Source organism: Brachyistius frenatus, unplaced genomic scaffold (assembly GCF_029030835.1).
Source record: "Brachyistius frenatus isolate BFR_SWC_R1_liver_20210118 unplaced genomic scaffold, ASM2903083v1 Contig_10, whole genome shotgun sequence".
Lineage (NCBI taxonomy): Eukaryota > Metazoa > Chordata > Actinopteri > Embiotocidae > Brachyistius > Brachyistius frenatus.
Window position 1 is genome coordinate 7,660,138 of NW_027210609.1, and position 25,964 is coordinate 7,686,101.

The following is a 25,964-nucleotide window of genomic DNA, read 5'->3' on the forward strand; positions in this document are numbered from 1 at the left end:
CCAGCAGGTCCTACTAGAAATGAAAATGTAGCCTTTTTTTAAAATGTGGCTTATTGATTTAGTTTACCTTCCCGTATAGGCTATATATTATTCCTCTTTAAATACTGGTCAATTTGACCTTTGCACAAAACAACTTACAGGAAGTAAAAAATCACCGGTTAAATTTCGCACACCCCCTTAGAAGTCTCAAGTCCTTTTAAATATGTCACAAGCCAAAAAGTATTTTTTTGCGTGTTAATTAGACAAAGGTAAAAAAAAAAAAACAACAACAAAAAAACGATATGCCTAATTACTACACATGAAAGTAATATTTAGCCATAGGGACCTGTGACCGCTTTTTTTAGTAGTCCTATCGCCATTACGTCCAAAGGATCATTTATTGATTTATTTATTTGGTTGAGGTCATGTTAATTGTTTTATAATGAACATAGGCTGCTGTAGATCCAGCAGCAATTTGTGAAGTGACAAGACAATAAAAACATCGCCTGAATTGCAATGTCATTTCTGTTACAACAGATGGCAGTGTAACACTGAAATATGGCTTGGCCGAGTGAGTGTGCATTATTATGCTCTTTGATTGAACCATTTGGGAAGATAATATCTATAGTAACATTGGAAAATAGATTTGACGTGGGTTAAAGCCGACTCAGTGTTATTTTGCAGTGACTTGGGCCACTTTTATTTGTCATGTCAAGATTAAGGCAAGGACCTGCTGCTTTGAGGGGGAATAGCTTGTGACGCAGCATCACAGAAGAAATCTCGACTACAGTGACACATTTTTTTTAATTATTTATTTATTTTTTATTTTTTTTAACTCTCTTTATATTTGTTTTTGACTGACTAATCCATTTTCATTCCGGTAAAGGCAATAACAGTTTTCGTTTCTTTACTCACCATTGCCTGAATCACCAGTGTAATTTACGGTAGACACGATTCACTGCTGCTCCACTTCACGTCATTTACGGTATTTTGCACATTACGTCACGTCACTCCTGTTTTGGCGGTATATCGACAGCTGTAAAAGCCCCAGTTTTACACAGTAATGTATGTCTCTCTTAACCTTTCAGGTAAGTACAGGTATGTTGAAACTGATGCCCCGTGAAGAAGGGGGTCTTAGCACTTTTACAAAATACACTGAGTAAAAGTAGCTACCTCTAGGTTTGGACTAAATGCCAAGTTTCGATAACAAAACCAGTACTGTATGAGTTTAATTTCAAGTCTTCTTCAACACAGTCTCTGTGTGGGACTAATGGCAACATGTTTGTCCCAGTTGTTGTTTACCAGCAAACTAATAGCTGAAATGACGAGAAGCCCCCAGTAGATGGAGACACAGTATTGACTGTGCTTTGGAGGAAACAAGGCTTTGTCGTCAACACAGGTCGTTTCTCTATGCAGTCAAACTGTTTGTGACTACTTTTATGTATGTGAGAGATATAGACTATATAAGAGAAAAAGAAAACAACAACAACAACCCACTAATGTACAAGAGAAATAATGACAAATTAGAAGGAAATTATTTACAAATTGTGTGTATGTATGAATAAATAAATGTATTAATTTCTAAATGAATTGGAAAATTCATAGACAATATGTATAAACTATGTCTGATTGTAAATCATTGGCACTGACATTTTTCACGTTTGGATGTTTGCAGTGACGGACCGATGTTCAGAGTCGTTGCTGATCTGCGACCAGCAAACACCACGCGGGCCTTTGCCCCCCCCCACTCAGCTTTGCAGGCTCGGTAAGTGAACCATTAGAGCAGGCATGTATAGGCTGTCAGAGTGTAACAACAAGGGCTGATAAAGGTCACATCGGCCAGAACGACAGCAGTGGTTCATTTGCTGTGGCTGCATCGACTGCCCGCAAACACACATTAAAAGTCGGGCTTTTCACTCACGCATGCTCCCTCTCCAGTGTATCTTGCCCCCAGAATGACAGGTGACCTTGTGACTACGTGTTGTGTAGCTGAATCCTCAACGCCATTTGGAGCCCATAATAAGTCAGTTCCCCTGTTGTCCCAAAACACTCACTGGAATAAGTACAGGACCACTACTGACAGCAACAGCAACATTTTCATTGTTGTTGCTGGTGCTTTGTTGTTAAAATACAGAGTCAACATCAACAATTATTTTTTTTATTTTGATCAACTGGACACCCAAATATTTAACTTCCCTCACACATTATGTGTTAATATGCTGTGTGAGGGAGACTTTAGTTAAGGACAGTAACACATATTTAATAATAAATGTTAGGTATCATATCACTTTATCAGTGAACCAATCAGCAGATGTTTCGTATTTATAAGCCTTACTAGTTGTGCTTGAATTAAAAAGTTAAAACACAAGTTGACTTCCAAAAGTATTTAATGTCTATTTGCACTCAACATTATTAAATCAATCCAGTTGAATATTTGAAGAACAGGGTTTACATAAGAAAGAAGGTAAGAATAAAGGAAGTTGTTTATATTGAATAATTCATCAGAGACATGTATACATTTAGGTTATAGTTGAATAAAAATCACTTAACAATAATTACAGATGTTTGTGTTTGTAAAGACATTCATATCAATAGAAGCTCAAGTGAGGATTTTATGGCACAAATAATACACAGCAAACTACACCACTATACCTTGTGGCAAACACTAGCATCCCCTACTAGCAATGGAAACGTGTCCCACACAAACTATCGGTGTTTACAGTATGTTTTAGGACATACTCAAGTATTTTAATAGCAAAAAAAGTTGAGTTTATCTGCACAGTCCCAGCTGTCCCAGTGCCCTCCCTGCAGTGACAGGGCCCCACAGTGGCGATTCCAGGCGGGGCACTGTGGCGTCTCCCCACTGCTCCAGTCCTCGTACTTTGTAAAAGTCCCGTCCACCCACAGCCAGCTGTCACCCAGGTAGCGCAGGTTGGTCCACACACGGTCGGTCTGGGTGTCCCTGATACTCTGTAGAACTTCAACCTGAGCAGATTCGGAGGGCAGGCTGACCAGTTCAGTGTTCATTTCACGGCAGTGCTCCATCGCCTGCTCCCAAGTCTTGTTTTCTTTCACCAAAAGCAGGCGGCTGTGAAAGCACAAGAAGTGGAATTTCTTCTCGCAGTTCACTTGGCGCATGCCCTCTGTACCCTCTAGCATACATCTGTTTACTTCACTTGTGTTAGGGTGTGGTGACCATTTGAAGATTGAAGCCTTTTCCCCTCCAGACCACTTCCACGTGTCATCGGCATCTTTGTAGAGACCAATCCAGACATCTTTTGTGTCTTCATTTGTGAGGAAGGTTTCAATTTCCTCATGGTTGTTCACTGAAGACAGATCGGTGTAATGCTCTCTGCAGAATTTTCTTGCGTTTGACCAATTCAGTAGCTCAAACACTAAATAGGTGTCCCCAAAGTAGGCAGGGACAGCCACCTCAAAGACACCTGCGAGAATTAGAAATCTAAGAGCGCTTTTCGTCATATTGACTTGATGTCCAAGATTCTTTCTGTGGACTTACCTCATCCTACTCAGGGTCTTTATGATGCTTGAAGGAGCAGCAACCACCCAATCACAGAGCATCATAGGCTGTTGTGAAATGCTGGTATGAAAATAGGAAGGGATGTGAAGGTGTGCCGATACAAATTAAGGACATTCAAATGTTTACAAATCAGGCTGAAAGGAAGTACTGACTGAAGACTGAATATGTTGGCAAATACTCCTAATCATCCATTGTCCCTTTTTAGACCAGAAAATTGCAGCATCATTTACCTGTATAGAATTATTTTATTTTTATTTAGTACTGATTGTACTGTTTATACATGCTGCCCAGATCCACTGTACTGGATTGCTATTGGTGTTTATATCGGCCTTATTGAATGGATCTAGTCTCAATAAGACACAAAACAATTAACGTTAAACACTTTTTTCTGTCTTGGAGTCAAAAATTGTATCAGTGTTAAACTTTTCACAGAGTATTAATGAAAATGACACGAGCTTTAAAAGAATATTTAGTGAACATTGAGCTTTGGAGCTCAATAAATATTTAAAATTGTATTTTTTTTTTAATGAAACTGTCATCTCCCTCTACTGCACATGCAACTCAGGAGTTACTTTTACGACCTCACGGAGCCACGTTGCTGATGGTATGTTTTGAATACCAAATTTGTTTTTTCACTAAGCATTCAGATACGTGGTTTAGTTGTGCTGCTTTGCCTGAGTGAAAATATTGATTTGCATTTCAATGGATACTGTGACTAAGAACTGTGCATAATTAAACCATATAATCACAGAAGAGAGTGTTCTTGTACCACTGTTAAATTATATTATTCCTTTAACTGTTCATTGACAATTTGCTTAAAAAAAATATAGCATTTTTAGTGGAGTTAAAGTGTCTGTTTTATAACAAGCTCGTTCAATTTGTTTTCGCCTTCGGTCCAGATTAAACCAAGAGCAGAGTTTGCTAGCAATAAATCACACTGTAGTCAATTGCATTTTTGAGGATCAAGAGTCTTTTGCTTTGCATGTTGGGATGTGTCCATTATTTTGGGTTGGGTGTTGAACAGTTTAAATAAGCAAGAGACATAGTTTCTTTTACATGTTTATGTCCAGTGCTTTGCTGCTTTATAATTAGATGGTAAGCAACAGATTCTGTAGGAGATGAGTGGTTTTCTGTGGTGGCCTTGCTTGTGTGTCCTCCATACATGCCCAGTTGGGGAAGGGTGCATGTTTTGGCATTTACATTTGAAGGATTTGTAGAGACGAGCTTAACGCCGGGTCTGGATGTGAATCGGTTAACACAAAAACAGCATTTTAAAATTGATCTAAGCAGCAGGGTTAACCTCTGTAGAACACAGATCCTTGTATATACAGTACAAACGTACATGTTTACAGTCTTACACTTTGCTGTATCATCAGAGTTGAACCCTTATGTTAATCCACTTGAAGCTTGTTATGCTACAGAGCTGCATTTGTATGTAAGTCCCTAAGATGCGAGTCAGTTCATCATTTCCTTCAGAGAAATGTGTTTGTGAATGTTCCTGTGTGGGTTTGTTGCATTACTCATGTCAAAGAGACATACATTTGCTTACACAGTCATATTGTGGGGATTCGGATTCTTTTAGGGGACATAAAGCAAGTCCCCATAAAGTAAATCATGAAATTGTGGAGTAAAGACTTGATTTAAGGGTTGGGTAAGATTAGGCAAGAAGTTGTTATGGTTTGGGTAAGTCTCCATTAACTAAATGCAAGTCACTGTAATGTCCTCTAACGTGACAAACACACACACACACACACAACTCTGTGTAAGTGTGTGTGTGTGTGCAACGGATTGGTTTTCTGTTGTTGAATTGTTACACCAGTAAACTGAAGACAACATGCACAGATATTGTCAACAATCACAGTTTATGAATCAGGCACATGTACTACTAACACAGAAAGCAGGCTTATTTACACATGCAGTACATTGTGAAAGCAGCCAGTTGTTTAGAAGAGAAGCAAAAAAATGTGTACCACTGATATGAAAGAAATATTTTATATCAACAAGGAGATAAAGGCAGTATTGGGAATGTTAATCCTGCTGTAATCTGTGAGGAAATTTCATGGCAGTGATTTCTTTGCCATCGTGGCAAGTTGAAAATTTCCCAGTCCATTTGATTTGTTTTTCCTTTTTCTCTCTGAGTTTAAACATGCAGCTGTGCTTCTCTAAGACAGCGATAAGAGTAAGCAAAAAAAAACAAAACAGCATTTGTTCAAACATTAAGAAAAACCTGTACAACAATGAAAATCACACAACCACAAAAATAGAAATGTTTGCAACCTGACCCAATTCAACTTTGGCCAGGGGTCAGTTACAGAGGTTCAGTTGTTCAGTAGGCTAAAGTCTAAAGCACTTCGTAGTTTACAGCTGAGGTTTCTACATTATGAATTGCTTGGTAGCATTATGTCATTCCTTAGTAAAACCAAAGACCATGCTTGTTGCTTTTAATCTAAATATTTAGCATGTTAATAATCTGATCTTTGGTTTTCATGAAGAATGCAAACAATGACAGCAAGCTTCTTCTTTTTTTCATTACAAACATGGCACTTTTTTAATTAGTCTGACAGTTAACTGTGGGAAATGTAGATAACTTTCAGGAAATTCAAACTTGATGCATGTCTTTCATTCACTTTATGGCAAATACAGAGGCATTAAACAAAAAAAACAATAAAGCGATGAACGTCAATCCTTTTTACAGCAGTACAAAAACTGCTCTTCTTTCAACTGCCTGCCTTCATGGGCTTCACTGCACCACGGTTGTGGATTGAAATAAAAACGCATTCTCTGCTTCTTCATCAGGGATCAACAGTACATATTTGGCATTATTTGTTGATTCTGCAAATACTGTTACAGCTAGACTGAAGTCAGATCAGCTAACAAATCCCAGTCAGCCAATCTCAGTCCCAACACAGCATATGCAGGCTCCTCTTGACACCAGAAAATGTAAGTGTTCCCAAACTTTTCACATTACAGGCACTGTCATCATTGTCATCGTATTGTCAGCACGGGCTTCACCATTGTTGTCGTCATCATCATCCAGGGAGGTGCAGGTTGAGGAGAGGAGGAGGAAGGGGAGGTGAAATTATGTGATGGATAAATGTCGAATTTGTTTCAGTGTTTGGACACTGAGGCGGTGGGGTGGGGGGGCTCGGGTGGAGCGGATGATTGGTAGAACAGGGGGTCGAGGGTGTCATGATTCACATCTCCGTGTCAGCCACTGGGGTCTGGGTGGCCGAGTGTCCATTAGTAGTCGGGGGAGGGTTGGTCCCATTTTCCGGTGGAGACTCTCCGTTGACGGCAGGCTTGTCCAGGGGCTCTTGGGGCAGGGGGGCCACCGACACCAGGGTGTTGGCCTGGTTCTCCTCATCCACTTGGAAAGACTCGGCCTAAGGAGAACACAGAGCCAAGACTTAAAATCAGAGCTATATTTTTGGACCAGGAGAGGTTTAATGCAGACTAGATTATAATTGTAATGTTGATATATGACATGCAAACTCGCTTGAAAGTGTGTCATTAAGAAAGGATTTGTTTTTGTGGGCGTTGTTGAAAAATAAACAGATGCATTCTTTGTTAATGAGGTTTATGGGCTTCAGCTGTGTGTGCACTCAGTAGGGTGTTGGTAATTGTTTTACTGTCAGGACCTTCACGATATGCAAGCCCACTTGTTGTTTTACCGTGCCTCCTGGTGAAAATAGTGTGCCAACCCTTTGTATGTGAACATGAGCAACATTTGGTGAGGTGCTTTGTCTGTCAGCAAGGACTTTCTGGATAATATTTTATGCCTATGACGACATATTTAATAGATAAGGCACACTTTCAACAAGCTGTTATTCTAAACATCACATGGGCGTGCCACCATATGTAAATACTTAAAAAAATTATGTCATAAGCTTTAGACCAAAAAAAAACTAAAACCATCTGTAGCCCCCTGGCAACCGGTTAGAGTGGAAACAGCTCAAAGAGCCTAATGCTGCTTTGAGTTATTGAATATATGAGTCAAGCATATCCTCCCTTGAGTCAGGGATTGACTGAAGGATAACCATACATTTGACCTCAAATCAATGTATTTTTTTTTTCTTCAAATAAACAGTCACTATGTACAATTTCCTCAGTGAACTGGATCCTTATGGGCCACATTATCTTAGGTTAGGCCAGTGAAGGTGGTTGCCAGATGGGAAGTTTTTCAATGTAGCTGGGATCTCGGTCAGTTTTTTTTTTTTTTCTTTCTGATATCTCACCACAAGGGTTGTAAATTTAACACGAGCAAGACGATAACATTTGCGGCTATTAAGTGGATGTTCCCCGAAATTTTTACATCAACCGATTTACTTTTTTTTTTTTTTTTTTTTTTAATGTATTTGCCAGTGCATTACCTCTAATCTACTCACCAGTCTGACTCCTTTGGAGTTCTTACGGTGCGTCTTGAGGTAATACCCAGCTACCAGCAGTGCAGCCAGTAACAGGCCAGTCAGCAGTAAGGAAACCAGGACCAACTTTGAGTTCTTCCCCCAGCGAGGAACGGCCTCCTCCACGTCAGTCTGATAACAAAAATGAGAACAAGATAACATTAGTCAAGTGTTCTATTTGTATGTCTAAACCAGTTCTGAATTACAGTATCTCTAGCAAACCAAACAAATTCTCAAACACTCTACATGCTGAAACTGACCCCCATGAGGAAATAAAACTCCATGCACTGTGTTTTAAATATGCACATGTGCATTTGTTTGTAATCATAATAACTGAATGCTTGGGGGGGGAAAAATACAACCCCACCTTCAGCCTTTTTTTAATGGAAATATAACTACACCGTTGGTGGTATATTCCCTGGCTTGAAGGCAGTGTAAAACAAAAAGATGATGGAAGGCAGAGTGAAGACTGTATAATGAAGTCTGACTGTGTCTGAAAACTGGTAAACTGGCAATAGGTCATTCAGTGGATGCTCGTGCAGGGAGGGAAATGCAAAGTATGTTGAATGTCATGAGACAGACGGGTGTTGCAGTCACACCCATAACCCAAGATTGTTCCCCAGGTAGTAGAAAAAAATGTTTTGCAGCTGACAGTTGTTAGATTGTTTGTGGGTTTTTTTTTTTTTTTGTTTGTCACACCAACTGTCAGCTTAGCATCTTGAAGCCTTTGAAAAAGTCTGCAAACTCAGTGAGTGTTTTTCTTCTCCCTGGTGTATTTTACCGTCAAGTTTCATCATGACTCAAGCAGAAGATTTAGCTGGCTGAGTCGATGTAGCTTATTTCCATAGAATGAGGATTTTACAGACCCTTCGTGCTGCGTGGTATGCTTTAAAAATAAGATTGTAACAATAAGATACATATATATATATATTTTTTTTTTTCAATATAATGTAAGTGGCACATTACCATGTCTTTTATGTTGTCATTGTTGAACTTGTTGGCCATGCCAGCGACATCATCTGTAAATACAAAAAAGTGTTGGTGTGTGTTTTCACAGTGTCAAAGTAGAGATGCTACTTAATTCGAACGTACTATACTGATGAAAAAGATAATCCAACATAACTGCAAATTAAACAAATTAGAATGTTTAAAGGAAGATAATATCTATGCAGATTTATCAGAAACTAAAATGACTGCTTACTGAAATATAAAAACACAGAAATGTTACTGACCTTCAACATACTTCCCAGACACAAGGATTTCATCTGTGTTGTCTTCCTGGTAGAGCTCTAGCTTACAGTCTTCACCACACAACTCCTGTAGAACACTTTCAATCTTCACTTTTGTGTCTTTCTGCAATGAGACGGAAATACAATTTAATTTATATTGAAACATTTTACTTCCGCATCTGAAAGGTTTAATTTATCAAAGGCTAGATCGCAGATGTGACATTCATCGCTAATCCCAAATCAATAGCTTCCTACAAAATCACAGCACCCCACCTAAAATATCGCCTTGAATCTTCCTCTTCTCCTTTAATCCCTTCACCCCACATCTTTCTTTGTCTTTAATCCAATCAGAGCTATTGCGCACTACCTTTTCCCTGAAGTAATCTGATCCAAACATCAGAAACTGCCTCATTTTAAAAGCCCTTGATCCCAGCTCTGGCATGCACAGATGGCTTTCGTCGAAGACGGTGTATTTATTGGCAGGACGCAGTGACCTCTAGCCAATTCTTTGAGTTTGTGTCTTTATTTGGATTTTAATTTGAAGTTTTCTCCTGCCATTGCATCGAAATGCTTCAGAACTGCATATATGAATACACTGGATGAGCCTCTCCATTAAATAGCTGCATGTGAGATATCCACCAAGACCTCATTTACAGGTCCACCATCCTTTGATATACAGTCTATCAGATCAGAGATTCCTCATGCTGTGACTGAAATAATCCACTCTATAAATTAGAGGGGGCAATGCCTACCGGCCCTTCCTCTGTCTTTCGCTATTTGCAATGTTTATTCCCTGACATGAAGCAGGGTTCATTTTAAAACTCAGTTTCGTCCTCTCTAAACCCACGTTAACATTAATTCCATTGCCCAACTTTAATAAAATGTACTACATGCCTTATGGACAGTACAAAATAATGTCCTGAAGAAAAGATAATAGGAAAGCAATGTCTTTAGTTGATGTCTTTGTCTGACTACTCAGGAACCCTTGTGTGGGTTTGCTCCTTGCAGCTGTTTATACATTGTTTAAATGTTAAATAATGAATTTACTGTTTAGGCTATATGAGAGCTGCAGCCAGCTGATATCACATCTAATTGGGTTCAGACGTCCACTATAAAGCTGTGATTTCTGTAGACCTCAAAGCTGTTATCCTGAGACACGATAGAATTTGTATGTCTAAACACAAACACAAACACAAACACAAACACAAACACACACACACTCCCACACACCAACACTACTGCTTCAGGCCTCCATTCATCATACATTCTACAGCAGCACTGAGCCCACCCATTGTGCTACCCTCCCTTAAAGCACATATCATGCCGTGGGTTAAATGCAACAGAAATCTCTTGGACTTTTTCTTTCCACTGAAGAAGTACACATTGGAAGGAAAAGATGGACCCAGTTTCTCGCCAGCTTCAATGATTAACTGGCTTCATGTAACAGTTACTGCCTCTTAAATGAAGAAGAATGTCCTTTTGAGTTCATGTTTAGAAAGCTGATAGGCAAGTGGAAATAAAAACTAACCAATCCAGGGACTATTTTTTTTTTTTTTGTATCTCTTTTGCACTTGGTTGTGTATGTGTCGGTATATGCTGATCAAATAGCACTTTTTGGATTTTTCGGTTTTCTCTCTATGCTATATCATTAATATCACTGCAGTTCATCTTTGAGTATCCTTCCTTTTGTTCTACCTGACAAACATTTTTTGTTGCACATCACATGTAAGAAGCAAAGCAAAGAGACAGAATGAGAAATCTTTAAGACTTACACAGTTGGAGAGTGCCTTGAGTTTCAGATTTACAGCGTTTTTGTCCTGGACAGCCTCTTTGCTCACACAGACAACATCATCCTGTGGCACCGGCTGCAGAGAGAAACCAGAACTCTTAATTTACACTTGTGGTCCCCTTCTAACCATATAGGCTTATGATTGCTGTACAGCATCATCCAAATTGTACATAATTATTAGGCTTGAGGCCTTTAACATACACATAATGCCATTTGGCCATTTGATTTCCACCTTATATTAAACATGTCCTGTTGTTTTATGTAGTGATTCAATTTAAAACTAATATAAGGTATATGTAGGTATATGAGGCATGTTTATTTGTATAGCCCCTTTAAAAAACAGAGCATCAAGGCTAAAACATGAAAGGCATTAAGAAAACATACACGACAATAATAATAAAGACACAAAAATGGGATTTCAGAGTCAAAAGGATACAATATAAAAATGGCTAAAATAGAATACAACTATTGAAAGGGGAAAATACAATTTACAGTTCAGTGTATGAACTGTAAATTGCCTTAAATTGTGTCACCTGCATAATTGTGGAAAGATGTTTCCTTCTCTATAGTCTGAGCTGGTCAGAGCTTGTTAATGTTGAACTGAAGAGGCCCAAGAATTTCACTCTAACTGTCAAACGTAGCACTGGAATCTGATAATATAGAAACTTAGTTTTCCCATGTCTGTGTTAAAATTGATGCAAATAAAGGCTTGCAAAAATGCAGTGTCAGTGCTGCAGTGGGATCAAAATCCTGACTGGAAAACATCAAAACAACTGTTTTAGGCCCAGAAAGTGGGAAGTTGCTGAAAAACAGCTTTTCAATAATTTTACTGCTGTTGATTTTCTATTATTTATCAATTTTCCTAAGAGGAAATCCAAATGTAAAACTACAGCATGTCAAAATTTGATTTACAACAAACTTGTTCAACAATCTCAGAAAAAAACAAAAGAGAATCAGACTCCCACTGGTTTTAGGATTGAGATCAATTATTCATAAACTACAAATTTATATTTAGTTTTGGCTGCAAGCACAGCATTTGAAAACAAACGTCCAAATGGTAACGCAAATGTGGCCTGTAGCTATGCAGTTCTCAGTAGTATGAAAATGCATTCTTATTTTCTTCTGATCAATACAACTCATCTTTTCTGCTTAGAGGAGAATCATTTACAAAAGTGCCATCTCAGTGTCATTTAAAACTTTGATGCTCCAAAAAGTCCCCAGGTGCCCCAACATTCTTTTACGTTACTGATATTTGACAGTTATTCTGACACGTGTGTTTAAAATAATTGAGGAGGATGGTAATCATGTTTCTTTCAGTGTAGCCCTACAGATATGCCAGGCACATATTACAAACCAGCATTCTTATATCAACATTACTTTATGCCATACTGAGTAATTTAAAGGCCCCCTCTTTTTCTTACCCGCGGGATGTTGTTAGGGCCGTCGCCTCTGGAAGGAATCGGTGCTGGAGTCTCTAGGTCCATAATCTTAGGTACAGCATGTGAGTTAAATATGAGTGTCACAGCAAAGGGTCTGAATACTTATGACCATGTGATATTTCAGTTTTTCTTTTTTAATAAATTTGCACACATTTCTACATTTCTGGGTTTTTTTCTGTCAAGATGGGGTGCTGAGTGTACATTAATGAGAAATAAAATGAACTTTTTTGATTTTAGCAAATGGCTGCAATGAAACAAAGAGTGAAAAATGTAAAGGGGTCTGAATACTTTCCGTACCCACTGTATGTCCGTATGTACTTCAACTGCAATTTCAGTTCCCTCATCAGCTGCTTCCTCTGGACCTGCAGGGCTTCTTTTCTCATCGTCTCCTGCCTTCTCTGTAGCTGTTGCTGCTGTCGTCTGTTCAGAGGGCTCTGGCAACGCCATGGTCGGGGGAACTAAGATTTGACCTTGTGAGTCGTCTGTCGCTGAAAAAGCAATTCAACTTAGATGGTTAATTCATTACATATTAGCAGAAGAAGGTGATAGACTTCACTGTTTATTTATGGATTTTGAAATGCAGTTTTAAATTTGATATTGACACATGGTTTGAGGTTATTGACAGTTCATTCTGAAAAAGGGTGGTATTTCAGCTCCAGCTATCGATGCAGCCCAGGGGCTTAGCTACTCTTTAAATGCTGATATATTCTTTACTGAGCTTTTGCAACACAGTATTACGATTTATCTGAGACCTGCACGTGGAATTTCTTCCTCATCTTGCGTTTTTGTCTCTTTTAAATGTTGCTATTTTATTGTCGTTAAAGCTGTTATGGAGATAACTGTACATTGGTAGGGACGCTTGGCCTGGGCTTTGTTTACTGTGTCATTAAAGTTAACTCAATCACAGCAAGTATATTTTCAAGCACACACAGGTTTACTGTCTGACAAGTTGGTGTTTTTATTGCCGTATATTATTCCTTGATTGTGAAAGAACAGAGGAGCTTGTTTTCCGCATCGGTGATCTCATCACGCACACTGAGAAATAAATCTGTAGAGTAAACGTGCAACATTTTTGTTGCCAGTCAATGTTTCTTACCAGGAGCTTCAGTTGTCTTCGGAATCATGTCTCCTCGTACATTAGCCTCTGCTTCCACACGTGGCGCCGTCCCTGTAACAACTTCATCTTCCTGTGCCGTGACTCCTGCTGTGAAATCGGAATAAATCAGAATAAATCACTGTTTGACAGATAGAAGAAACTTGAAATTGACATGGACGTAATGGCATAAGATTAAATCAGTTCGACCTACATCACACACTAATATAATTCCTTTAGAAAGGTAACGTTTTTCAAAGTAGACAATCTATCAGCAACAGTTTCAAATGAAGGGAAAATAGTGAGCTCTGCTTTCTCTGGGTGCAGTGTTCACTTGCTGCTGCCTTAGAGGGGAATTGTCCATTTAGTATTTTGCTGTTATGTTAATTAATCACTTCCTGAAGGCAAAGACATTTGAATATACAACACCAGATTGTGGTATTTTGTGGCAGAAAGCCATTTTCTTGCTTGTGGCAAACCGCTTTGTGCTTTCGGGTGATAATAAATGAGTATTTAAAAAAAAAAAAAAAACTATCTCGCCAAGTGCTTGCCTGAAGTCCAACTATGTAGAAGAAGCAGGTGTTATCCTCCAGCAACTCAGGTTACTTATGCAGCCAGGACAATAAAGTTGATTTTAGTAAATCCATTGCTACTTCTCATGTGAGGTAGCAGCTTATAGCTTGACGATTAATTGTCACACAAATAACTGATCAACAATTTCATCGTGTTTTTCTATTCATTTCGTTCCACTATTAAAGTGTAAGCCATGTCACCGTTTAATCATACATATACGGAAGAAATACTTAATGCCATTGAGCATTGAAACATATAAATAGTGTCTTCGACCGTCACCTTTTAACTGTGGAACCGACAAATTATCTCCACCAAGTCATTGGTCTCTCCATTTCCGTTTGACCTAAAACCAAAATGTGCCCACAGCAGTGCTGTGTTGTTTGTCTTTGTAACCAATCCATGATGTTTATGCCAACCTATGCTCATCGAAAATCAGAAGATAAACAGTTGGTGGGGCTAATTCTCCACTCATATGCCAAGAAGGGTGTACAATGAGATGACGTCATTAAAGGAGAGCCAGTTAAACTTGAATTGGAAAACGATGTGAAACAGTGGTGGAAACGTGACATTTCTGTTAGTCTAATACAGAACAATGAAAAACATTCTAACAATTATGCAAAATGATTGCAGTCAGCTCAAATAATAGTGATCAAATGATCATGTAATAATTGTGACAGGCCTAGTTGGATGGTCAACAGTTTTCAGCATGCCATCGTAATGTCAAATTTCCTCTAAGTGCATGAACTCTTGCAGGAGAGCTCTTTGGTGTGCTCACAATAGGCGATTCTTTGTGCTCCCAGAGGCCACTGCATTGATGGAAGATTAGGTAATATATCTGATTGCAGTAGATAACTGTAGCGCTCGGTTCCATGGATCACGTCATGAAGTCATTTACTTTGAAATGCAATCTCTCTCTCTCTCTCGGAGGTCTTACAAAAGATCCTGTGGTTATAGTGAGTCACTGTACGTTAGGCACAAATGGGATATACAAATTAAGTTTCTGATTTATATTAATGTGAGAGGAATGAGTTTCCATCAGCCCTGTTAAACAGTTGAATGCCCTGATTAAGGGTACTGCTGAAAGGTTCCAGGTAATGATGCCATTGAAAACATCATATTTTTACCAAAATTTGGAATCATGTAATAGGCCATCATGCTATTGTTCATTTTCACAGTGCCATATGACTTTGGGGTAGAAATCCTGAACGAATTGCAACCCTAAATCAAAGTTTTGAAAGGTTATTTGTTGAGATTTCTATCAGCTGCGAATTATTTCAGCTGCAAAATACGGCGGCATTAGATTGTCTGTGCTAATTTATGAAATATGCTGCCACACCCTGCAGTCACATGAGCCTGAGGTCTTATTAGTGTGATTTGTTCAGGTCAAATTGCAGGAGTAGGACCCAGAGCTCAAACTAGAATAGCCAGCATTCATTCCTTTCACTCAAATCTCCTTCTCTCAACCAACAACACCATTACCTCACTCTCAAAACATTCCCATAATGCCTTTCCTCTGCAGATCTCATTACTTCTACAACGCTTACTGTCATTCCTTACTGGTTGCCAGATTAAGTTTGTGATTGATTTCAGGCTTGTTGTTGCTATATACTGCCCCCTGTTGAACTAAATTGTACTGCCACATATGCCTTTGTTGACATTAAGATTGAATTAAACTGTTGGCTTTGTTTTCAGTTTGTATTTGACTGTGAAATATTAGTGTAAGATATGTAAGATTTAAATATTACAATTTATTTGACCATAAATTGGATGTAATAGATATTGACAATAAAAATGAGCCTTTTAATTAGCCTGCTTGACAACTAATGTAAACAAACATTTTACAGCGTAAAATAAAATGTTTAACTTGTTTATCTGATGCTTAGTTATCTGGTAATTAATAGTGTAATTAAAGAGTATTAGCAAGTTCCAGTGGCAGAGTTGGGCTACTAGCCTGCTTCTGATTGTTTTAAAATGTAGTTCCAACAATGGTGGCGGTGGTAGAGCTATACATAAAGCCAAACAAGCGGTTGTAGGACGCCAGCAGATGTTGGGGAACTGTAGACGGAGCAAGAACAATGTACTGTAATCTACAATGGTCATTTACTGATATGGTGTTGCACTGTGCTAACATTATAGGAGGGTCTCCGCTGTTTACAGCTTGGAAAGATTTAGCACACTGCATACGGCTGATGGTGGTCAATGCTGATTGGTTAAAAGGGGCTCCAATAAACTGGTCTATGCCCATTAGAATGTAACAACTGGAAGCGATCCTCAATGGGGAGTGGCTGGACCCCAACTATTTACAAAGTAAATATGGGTCTGATAACTGGAGGTAATTAGACTACATAGTTTTCCCTTAATATAATTTTTTTTTTTCAACGTCATTAGTGATATTTACATACTCAGGTGAAAGAAGTAACGATACACCTCACCTTCACATGCTGCTTATTTATATATAGTAGCAGATAATAAGGAGATCGCCCAAAAGAAGCCATCACTAAACGTAATGCCACTACAGACCATTAAAGTGTTTTTAAGGATTTTGGCAAAATAGTTCAAACTACATATTTTTGAAACCTTTTTTGTAATTTGCCACACAAAAATGTGATCTAATTGAAGTTTTCTTGAACATTTTCGTCCTTGAGTTACAGCTTTAAAACCCGATTTTTCTTGACAATGTGCATTTGTCCTCATCTCCGCTGTTATACTCTGTTGTCTCCTCATGAGGTCGTCTCTCTATCTGCCGTCACTACTTGAGGTTTGCACATGCATTCGCACATTGGTGGCACCGTGACAAATGTCCGCTGACTTCCTCGGATAAATCATTGTGACAGACAGGTGCCACGAGTACAGAGCAAACACTGTGTGTGCCATGCTAGCAGGTGGGGCGGTAATCTCCGTGGAGGTCCTCTGCCATGTTTAGTGTTAACAACTGCACACTGCAGCTGTCTGTCACACAGTATCTGTTCTACACTTTATAACTGTTTTAATTGAGTGAGAAAACACATCCGAGTCACTGACCTCTCGGCAGATTTGTGGTTACTGTTTCCAAAAACAAAACTGTCTTGTAGACGTGCTCAAGTTTCTACTCTGGAGCCACAATGTTGCCACGTTTAGTGCCTCATCTTTTTTACTATCAACAGCAGGTCAAGGACTCCCTTCCCTTTTCCAGTCTGTTTTCTAGACCCTTTTTCCCAGAATGTAGTCTACAGCTGCCATCCCTCCTCCATGTCTGGGTGGCCTGTGTGTTTATTTTACCGGAAAGGATGAGGTCCAAAATGGGTGAGATGGTCAGGCATAAATTAAGCTTTCTCATACAAATGTGACACGCAGGAGTGCCAGAGTGCTGAGGCTGAAATGTGTTGTTTCAGGTCTGTGATCACCCTCTGTCATCTGTCATTGAGTGAACTGCTGTCAGTGGTGTTGTAAAATACAAAGTCTAAAGGTTTAGACTGTGGCTGGTACGTTATGCGGCCTCTAATGGGATATTGTGGCGATATTGTGGTTCTGCGACTGCATTGGCAGTATTTTAACACAATGTTTGAGTTTGGTGGATTAAGGAACACTTCAGATCCATACTATAAAAATCAACTGTGTTTTACGAGACTTGTGCTGATAAAATCGCAACATCGGGCACACTTGTAAAACTGGGTTCCTATATTTTCATAAAGAAGAACATGCTTCTCAGCTTCAGGCACAATAACGCAAGACCTGTTTTCTTGCAACGCTGCCAACACAGCCAGTAAACTCTGTCCAGCTCTCTGACCAGCCATTACTCATTACACACAAACAAACTTTCCTGACAGACCAGAAACCAGATGGAATGAAAACTCTGCATGTAACTGCCTCTTATGACCAACATTTACAGAAACAGCTGGATGTGACGAACCGCCTTTTATTTTATTGTTTTGACTGCATATCTTACAGTCTTGCTTTGATTTTTTTTTTATCGCTTGTAAAAAAGAAACTAAGATTTCTGTTTTGATAAGACTGGTTTCTTGTGTATGAAGGAAAAGAGGAGCTACATGTAGGTCTTCTGTTATTTTGAGATGAGATTGTAACCTTGACCTTTGTGCTGTCATTGATACAGTGCTGTCTATGACGTTTTTTGCAGTCGTGCTCCCTGCTTCTGCAAACTTCTGAACAGCGTGACCTCTGAACCCATCACCACCAACAAGACCTACAGCTAAAGGTGATTTTTTTTTTTTAAAACTGGTTTCACTGAACTCTTCTGCCGATGTACACATACATATAGTACATCTGGGATATTCACAACCCCTGAGCCTCACATCACGCTTAACGTCCACACAGACATGTCTGTCATTCCTTCTTTTTGTGTAATGTTTAAAGTTGCCAAGATATCCGTCGTCAGTCGTGTACGAGCTATCGTTGTACAAACATGGCAAATCGAACCGTCCATAATCAGCCCAGACTCCATATGTTATTTAGCGTAGGCTCTGACTTCATTGCTCTCTTGAAGATTTTCCCACCAGATTGCTCTGAATGACGGCTGTGGTCTGGATATGCTCCACCCCCCGCCCCCCCATCTCCTGGGACTCTGGATGGAGGAATGTAGCAGGCTTTGGAAGAAGACGAGCCTTCAGCTCCACACCCTGCTCCTTCCCAACCCTCTGTCTCCGCTCACCCTCTCCCAGTCACGCACAGCTAATCCCAAGCATCTCTAGAGGTGAGATTTAGCCTTCAGCCTTCACACCTCCCACACCACATAGTGTCATGTAAAGCAACATACCAGGAGCTATATTCAAACAGCTAATTTCTCTCCCATTGTCCCGGAAAACTTTCCCTGCAGTCTCTTAACATTGCCTCATGGTGCGTACAGTGGCTAAACATGCTTAAGTTCTATATTAATGGGGCGTGTCTTCTGTACATAATTTTGCATTTGTCCTTCTTGTGCCTCTCAATGTCCCCTAGCCTGAAAAGTATAATGGCAGATCACTTCACTGACAAGGTCTGTACTGATTTCTCCTTTGGAAATGATGGGTTTACATTTTTAACTGTGCACCTTCTCCAGTATGTTTGCATATGTGAAGCATGAGCTAGCTGTTCTGTGGCTTTGGTCTTCAGTCCCAGCCAGGTTTCCAAATAGTCCTGTGCGACATGTTCAGGAGGGACAGACTTTGAAAATATGATATTATGTCCCCGGGGCTCCTATCCTCTCCTTACTCCAGAAAGAAGAAAAGCCTGTGCTGTGTAATAGGGCACGGTGAGGTGATAACGGGCTGCAGACATTTGTGGATGACTGTGTCAAAGCCTCAGTGATGGAGGTCCCATCAGCTCCCTTACAGCCACATGCAGCATGTGATAAGTTACTATCTGGCGTCGTCTTTTCACAGGAAACCATGATACTAATTTATCCCAGAATTCCACAAATTACGCTAGCAGCTTGGACTCCTACCAAAACCCATTTTCTGCTGGGTTTAAAACTTGTGTGCAGATGAGACGGGTTCTGTAAACACTCTCAAGTCACACCACCTCCTCTTTTCTATCAGTGTTGTCGTACAAATCCTTGAAGTGTTCTCTTTGTGTCCGTCTGCAGGATATTTCACAATGTTGATTGAGTAGGGGCTGTGGGAAGGGGCAGCAGAGATGGTCCACCATGAGTCTCTAAAGACCCTCACTCTGGGACTCACATGCTGATTGGCCAACAGCCAACGATATAAATCAGATGAGTGGTAAAATAGAAAAGTGCTTATTTTGATGCCATCATTTTCCTTCTTTCCTTCTGCTTCTTGGGCTTCCTCAGATTTTCAAACTACCTCTTTAGAGTCTCTCTGACATCATTCTGGAATCAGTTGAACAGAAATTTGATCCAACAGCACACCTCTTCCCTCGCTCACTCTCCCCAACATTAGTTTTTAAAGGAGAATAGAATTTAGATATAACTAGAATCACCAAGTCAGGTTCACTTTCTTTCAGATGTTTGTCTAGAATTAAATCTTAAATTTATGTTTCAAAATGTTTTTTCCTTATCTAATGCAGCTTTATAATATCTACAATATAGAAATAAGTGGGTTTTTTTCTAATCTTGGGATTTGCTTATATTTGACTTTTCCAGATAGGATTCCACAAGTCATTCAACATCACTCATTCAGTGTTGTTTTGTTAATGAAGAGCTTTTTGATGATTTAATATCCCATCGCTCTGAAAGAATTTGAATTTAAGAGTTAAAAGCATCCGGAGGAATGTGACATAAAAGAGTCCCCGTAGGGTTAAACATGTTCTGCAACTCTACCCTATTTGAAACAACAGAGTGCTGACCCCAACATCTTGACCCCCCCCCTCCTCTCCTCCTCTCCTTCCCCCCCACACCCGCTCTGCGCCCCCTCCCCTGTCATTCCTGTCACAGCGATTAATAGCAGAAGTCCGGCCATTCTCATGGCAAAAACAGCAATTGGATCTTATGGTTCTAATCAGTTCAGTGAAGCAGCATTCACTTCGCTCAATGTTGCCCAGCTGCAGCGTTTCACCCAACCCTGAGGCCACTGCAGCTCCTTATCGTGAGCATGATGTCTGTTTCGAGGGACCACAATCAGGAAACATGACATCTGCTTTCAATTGTGTGCATTATATCACTCCCCCGCCCCTCCCCAACTCACACACACACACATTCACGTTTACAATTGCCCGCTAAAGTTTCACTGCCTTGCGCATTACCTTGAGTGAGCCTGTCTGGTTTGAGTGTATGCAGGTAGACTGTTCAGGGATCCTGTTGCAGAGTGAGGTCGATCTGGGGATCAATAGCTCTGATGCTGTGCGCTCATTTGGTCCAAAAAGAATTTTAGATGGACTATATCTGTCAAAAATCAACCAGAGTAATTTCTTACACTCACATCCCTGGGTGGTGTTGAAAAACAGCCCTTATAACCCATCAAGATGTTGAACCAGAGTGCAGTTAGTTGGCGTTCGAAGACTAGTTCTCTGCCTTTTGAACATTGATTGCTTGCATGCAGAAGTTTTTTTTTTACAGTCATGTTGCAATCTGATACTCAGGCACTCGCTTCTCTTTCCCTCCCATTTATCCAATTTGTAGATCAGGATCCATACCGGCACCTCCTCACTGTTTTGAAAAAGTATCTTGTTTGGTTATCCCATGCCAACGCTTATTATATGTTAATACGCACAAACTTAATACAAGGTTGTACAAGTACAAAGGCTGCAAAAAGTTCAAAGACAAAGCCGCTGAGAGCCGAGTAGAAAAGCAGCCCTCTCTTATTAGGAGGATGAAAAGCACTATTCCAAGTGAATGATGATCTTTTGTGTGTTTGTGTGCATCTGTGTGGACCCAGACGTCTACTTGCCACCGCTGGCTCACTTGACACCAGAAGTTAAGTTGGCACGTTCTGCGCTACTTTCTTCACGAGAGGACCGAACACTCTGTTGTTGACCTGGTTTCTGTGATTCTTTCCTGCATCTGTTACTTCAATGGGTGCCACACAAACAATGATTTACATAATTACATGCTCTGGGGCTGGCAGCGAGGTTGGGCAGGGTTCATCGCTTAACTACAGAGAGCCTCCTCGAACCACTTCACAGCACAAGCAGAACTAAAAACAATCTCAAGAAAATTGTTTAGAAGTACAGTTTACTCACATTTAAACTGACATCTTCCAAACGCAAAAGATTCCAATAATGTAAAACCGTCAGCAAAGTAGATCTACGTATTTTTCATTCCCTGTGCATCGCTACCTCTTTTTTCTTTAAAAAAAAAAAAAAAAAAAAGTCCAACAGTGTCTACGAGGGTGTTCCACTCTGGTGTTTCTGATCATCGCCTCACCACGAACTCCCTCCAGGATTTTCACTAATATCGCTCTCCGCCCTGACTTCATCGGAGTAAAGTTGTACGATGAGGCCATCCTTCTTCTGCTTATGTAACTTTACCTTCCTCGCATGTCCTCGGTTGGAAAGATGATTCAGCAACTGTTTTCCATTTTAATATTATATCTAAGTTTTTTAGTATTCATCTTTTTTTTTTGACACACATTTGGCCCAGATGCAGTGTGTCACATGTTTTGAGTTGCTTTTGATTTGGCAGTGCACATCAAGAGATTTTTTTTTTCTCTCTCAAAAGCAAAATAAAAGTTTTTTTCTGAATCTATAGGTTGAAATGATATCAGTGCAGTTTCATTTTCCAAAGCACATGCAGCTGCCTTTCGCTGCTGATGATTTAATTCCCATAAGCTGCGTCTCATGAACAACACAGGAGGTTTAAATCAATAAATCCAGTGTATGATTGATTTCCAGCCACAACCGAGCACTGCAGATGATAATATAAGGGTAATTCATTCTTTGCTCCATTTTTTCTACATCTTGGACTTTCTTTGGGTTTATTTGGGTTTGAACTTGGCTCTACCTCTTTTGGATGTTGATCATTTTGACGATGTTGATGTATATTAAGAGTTTTATTTTCCTCCATGGGACTTATATTTTCATTTTCTTCCTGCCACTGCTGGCAATTTGTAGGGTGAAACTGTTGTATGCGCTCACATGTCCAATCCAATCTATATCTTAATGCTGAAACAAGTCATCACATAGTATTTTTACATTTGAAAAAATGTATGGAGTGCTTCTTGCCTTGTTTGGTCTTGGTTTTGAGTGGCCCTCGATTTCCTCCTTGTTTTACTTTTGACTTTTTCTTGGCTTGAACTAAACTTGAAAATGGGCTTTGGCTGAATTTAGATGGCAGGTGAAAATTTGTTTCATTAAACTAATCATAGGTGAATCAACTTTTTAAATAATTGGGAGTGCAATCTGCAAAATTTGGTAACGTTATTAGATGAAAACAACCAAAACTTAAGACTTAAGTTTTGAAAGTTGCTTTAACACAAATTGTCTTCATATTTTGCTGATGTCCCTGTGGTTTTCAATGTTTTTATAGTTTTCAGTTTTTCTTTGTAGACTTTAATCATCCTTTTGGTTTTCTGTTTGTTACTCTTTGCTGTTTTACTTGTTTTTGTTGATTTGTATTCCTGTGGAGCCCTTTGGGTTGCCTGGTGCAGGATTAGGTGCTGTATAAATACATTTATCTTATCTAAACTTAAATTGGTTGAACCCTATTGATAGGTGAAGAATAACCATGTTAAAGTTCAGAAAGTTTATTCTTTTATAAAGAAACTAGGTTGTTCCATTCTAGATAAATGGTTCTTATGTTGGTTATGATAAAGAGCCAGCGACGTGAGCCGCATGTCATTCTATGCATAGTTTCACATCATTGAATAACTGACTGAATCTACTACATCAGCACAGCCACATTTAAAATGCACATTACCAACCGAACTCCACAACCCTCTGTCATGCACGGTCCAAATGGCCTCACATTACAACCAGCTAAATATAAATACACGCATTTCTCAGAGTCCTTCAAGATCATGGGAATCAGGTCAATGAAATAGTAAACATAACACGAGAGGAAGGTTCATAAATAGTTCAAACAGAATAGTAATGCTCAAGAAGGAAACTGAGACGTTACTAAAAACCTACATTTTACACTGCAAATTCGCAAGTTCTGAAAATAGATCAGAACTTCAAATCATCATTTAAGCCTTTAACCGACACATCATTTAAAACCTCTCTCTAACGTCATCCCTTTGTTTGCCATGGTACACTCCAAAGTTATTGTTTTTCAGAAAACACATCAACCCCTATTCAAAACATTAAATAATCTCATGTTGGATATTGGATTTCAGTATGGCCATAGTGTGTTAGCATTCCAGAGAGTAAAAAAGTTGTAGGGTTAAAACCTGGACTCAACTCAAAGACCATTCAAACAAACACTGCCCCAGTCCAACCCCACCCCTCCTGGCCCCCCCTGATCCCTCCCTTTCCCTGTAGATGGTCATACGATCTCTGCGAATTGGCCTGCTTTGCTTTTGTGTTAAGTATTTCGCTTACCATTTAAGAGTGAGGCGATGAGGAGCAAAGCAAAAGCCAACATTTTGCAGGGCCTGTCCGTTCTCTGTGCAGATGATGCTGCCATTCTCGTCCTGAGCGCACACACGTCTGAAAGGGTGTGGGTGAAAAGAGAGGGAAAGAAAAAGAGAAAAAGAGCAAAGCTGGTTGAGCCGGAGCAGTTTAGGGTTTCCTCTTACCCAGAGCGGGACAGGCTGGATAAAGCACCACTTGTGTCCTGTCACTTTTTATATAGCCACCCCTCCCCTTTCCTCCCTTACGAAGGCCCAGCCCTACACCCCGTCTTTCACTGGTTACTTTAACCCTTCCTCCGAGCCCCCACCCCTCCAGAAGAAGTGGCAAGGCAGACGGAGGGAAGGAGGATAGTGGGGTCTTTTTGGGATAATGTATTAAAAAAACAACAACAAAAAAAAAAAACGTGTGCATTCTTCAAATACCGCTCTGTGTTTATATACAGGAATACTGTATGGATATGCACACAATAAATATGCAGTCCCGGTGCTTGAATCATCCATTATAAGTGGGCTCTACTGTGTGCTAACACCAATTGTTCTGGTGATCAGTGCTCATTTCTTCATTCCTGGCTCACACTGGGCTACCGTGTCTGCTTGAACTGTGAACCCTGTCTGGACGGCAGCAGTAATCCACCTCACAATAAAAGGTGATAGCCGACAAAAGGCTGTGACACTGGGGTCCTTAATAGGCTTATGGAGATAGACCACAGAGCACAATTTCATACTCCAAACAAAGGTGCGATCCACTGTTATGCTAATGGAGGTAATCCATTTCAGTGGCCTGAAGCCCCCACCACTCAGCAAGGCCATCAATCAACAACAGCCATCTCAGTAGTTGAGACACCACAGGATCCGCTTAAACTTTTCACACTTCCAAAGAAGTGGGTCCTGAAAGCACACCAGCCCCCCTCACCCTCCCCTGCGACGCCCCCCCTCCTCCCCCCTGCAACTTTAGGATCTCTGCTTTACTTTTGTTAGCTCTTTTGTTGGCACTTCTCAGGCTCTCTGTAACTTACACATCTGGAACCACTGGTGAAGGTATGCTAAATGAGTTGTTAAAGAGAAAAGCCCCACCCTCTTAGACCCAAGAAAGTAGCAACAACAGTGAGTGAGACAAGTAAACTGGACCAAAGCTAAATCTTACTTGACAAACGGTCTTGTAATTTGATACCAGTCACAGTGGCCATATTCCCCATGTCCCTGTTTTGGCCCCATACCCCCCACCCCCACCCTGTCACCCCATTTCCTCCCTGTCACCCCTCCTTCCTGCACACCAGACCCCTATCAAACATTCAGCTCAAACAGCAGGGCGTCGGAGATGGCAATTTGCTCCTCACTGTGACTCAAGATGAGCTTAGCTGAGAAAACGAAGAGAACCAGTGGTGGTGTGCCCATTACAGCAGCCACAGCTGTACGGCAGAAGTCATGTCACCCCAGTAAAACATTGATTAGACTGTTAACTAGTTAAGTATTTCTGCCACTTGAGTCCTCATGAATCACGGTTTCCTGTCAGATGGCACTGAGGAATATAATAGTCCTTTTACTCTCAACAAAGGGCACTGTATAGACAAACGCTATTATTTTTTAGATTTCTTTGTCCATTGTATGCTTCGTCTTGTTTGTTACTTTTATGTTTCTTATGTCTTTCTTTCTGTCATTCTTACAAGAATCTCAGTATATTCACCTTTTATTTAACATATTTCTGTGACTTAAAGGAAATATACATGTTTAATTTGATATTCATTTTTGCCTTTTGTGGCATATTACCATATATTTAATAAGATGCTGATAAATATTTCTGTACAAATACACTCAGAAGTCCTTTACTAATTATTAGACACCAAACTTCCTTATCTCTTCTTTTGTGTCAGAGTGACTGTCCTGGTCATGGGGTCAGGAAACCAACATAGACAGCAAGTGCATTCTTCCAAAGACCTCACAAGCCAATCTGGAAAACATTTCTACTCCTGGCATCCTGTG

General features: G+C 39.9%; 1 protein-coding gene across 1 annotated transcript; it reads right to left on the reverse strand.

The window, feature by feature from the left end:
• Positions 1–5,360: 5,360 nt before the first annotated feature.
• LOC138616689 (hematopoietic progenitor cell antigen CD34) lies at positions 5,361–24,143 on the reverse strand. The gene is made up of 9 exons (XM_069691197.1): positions 23,953–24,143; positions 13,474–13,581; positions 12,675–12,865; positions 12,360–12,425; positions 10,922–11,014; positions 9,153–9,273; positions 8,887–8,939; positions 7,903–8,052; positions 5,361–6,900 (listed from the first exon to the last, which is right to left on the reverse strand). Exons 1-9 carry the CDS (start codon positions 24,035–24,037, stop codon positions 6,712–6,714), a joined length of 1,056 nt encoding a protein of 351 aa, XP_069547298.1. The 5' UTR covers positions 24,038–24,143; the 3' UTR covers positions 5,361–6,711.
• Between the last annotated feature and the right edge of the window lie 1,821 nt (positions 24,144–25,964).

Excerpts from the sequence above, each read along its gene's own strand:
- LOC138616689 (XM_069691197.1), bottom strand. The coding sequence starts at position 24,037 with ATGGCAGCATCATCTGCACAGAGAACGGACAGGCCCTGCAAAATGTTG. Across the intron at positions 13,582-23,952 it reads CATCGCCTCACTCTTAAATG|CAGGAGTCACGGCACAGGAA; the intron begins GTAAGCGAAATA and ends CCGATTTCACAG. Across the intron at positions 8,940-9,152 it reads GTCTGGGAAGTATGTTGAAG|ATGATGTCGCTGGCATGGCC; the intron begins GTCAGTAACATT and ends TTGTATTTACAG.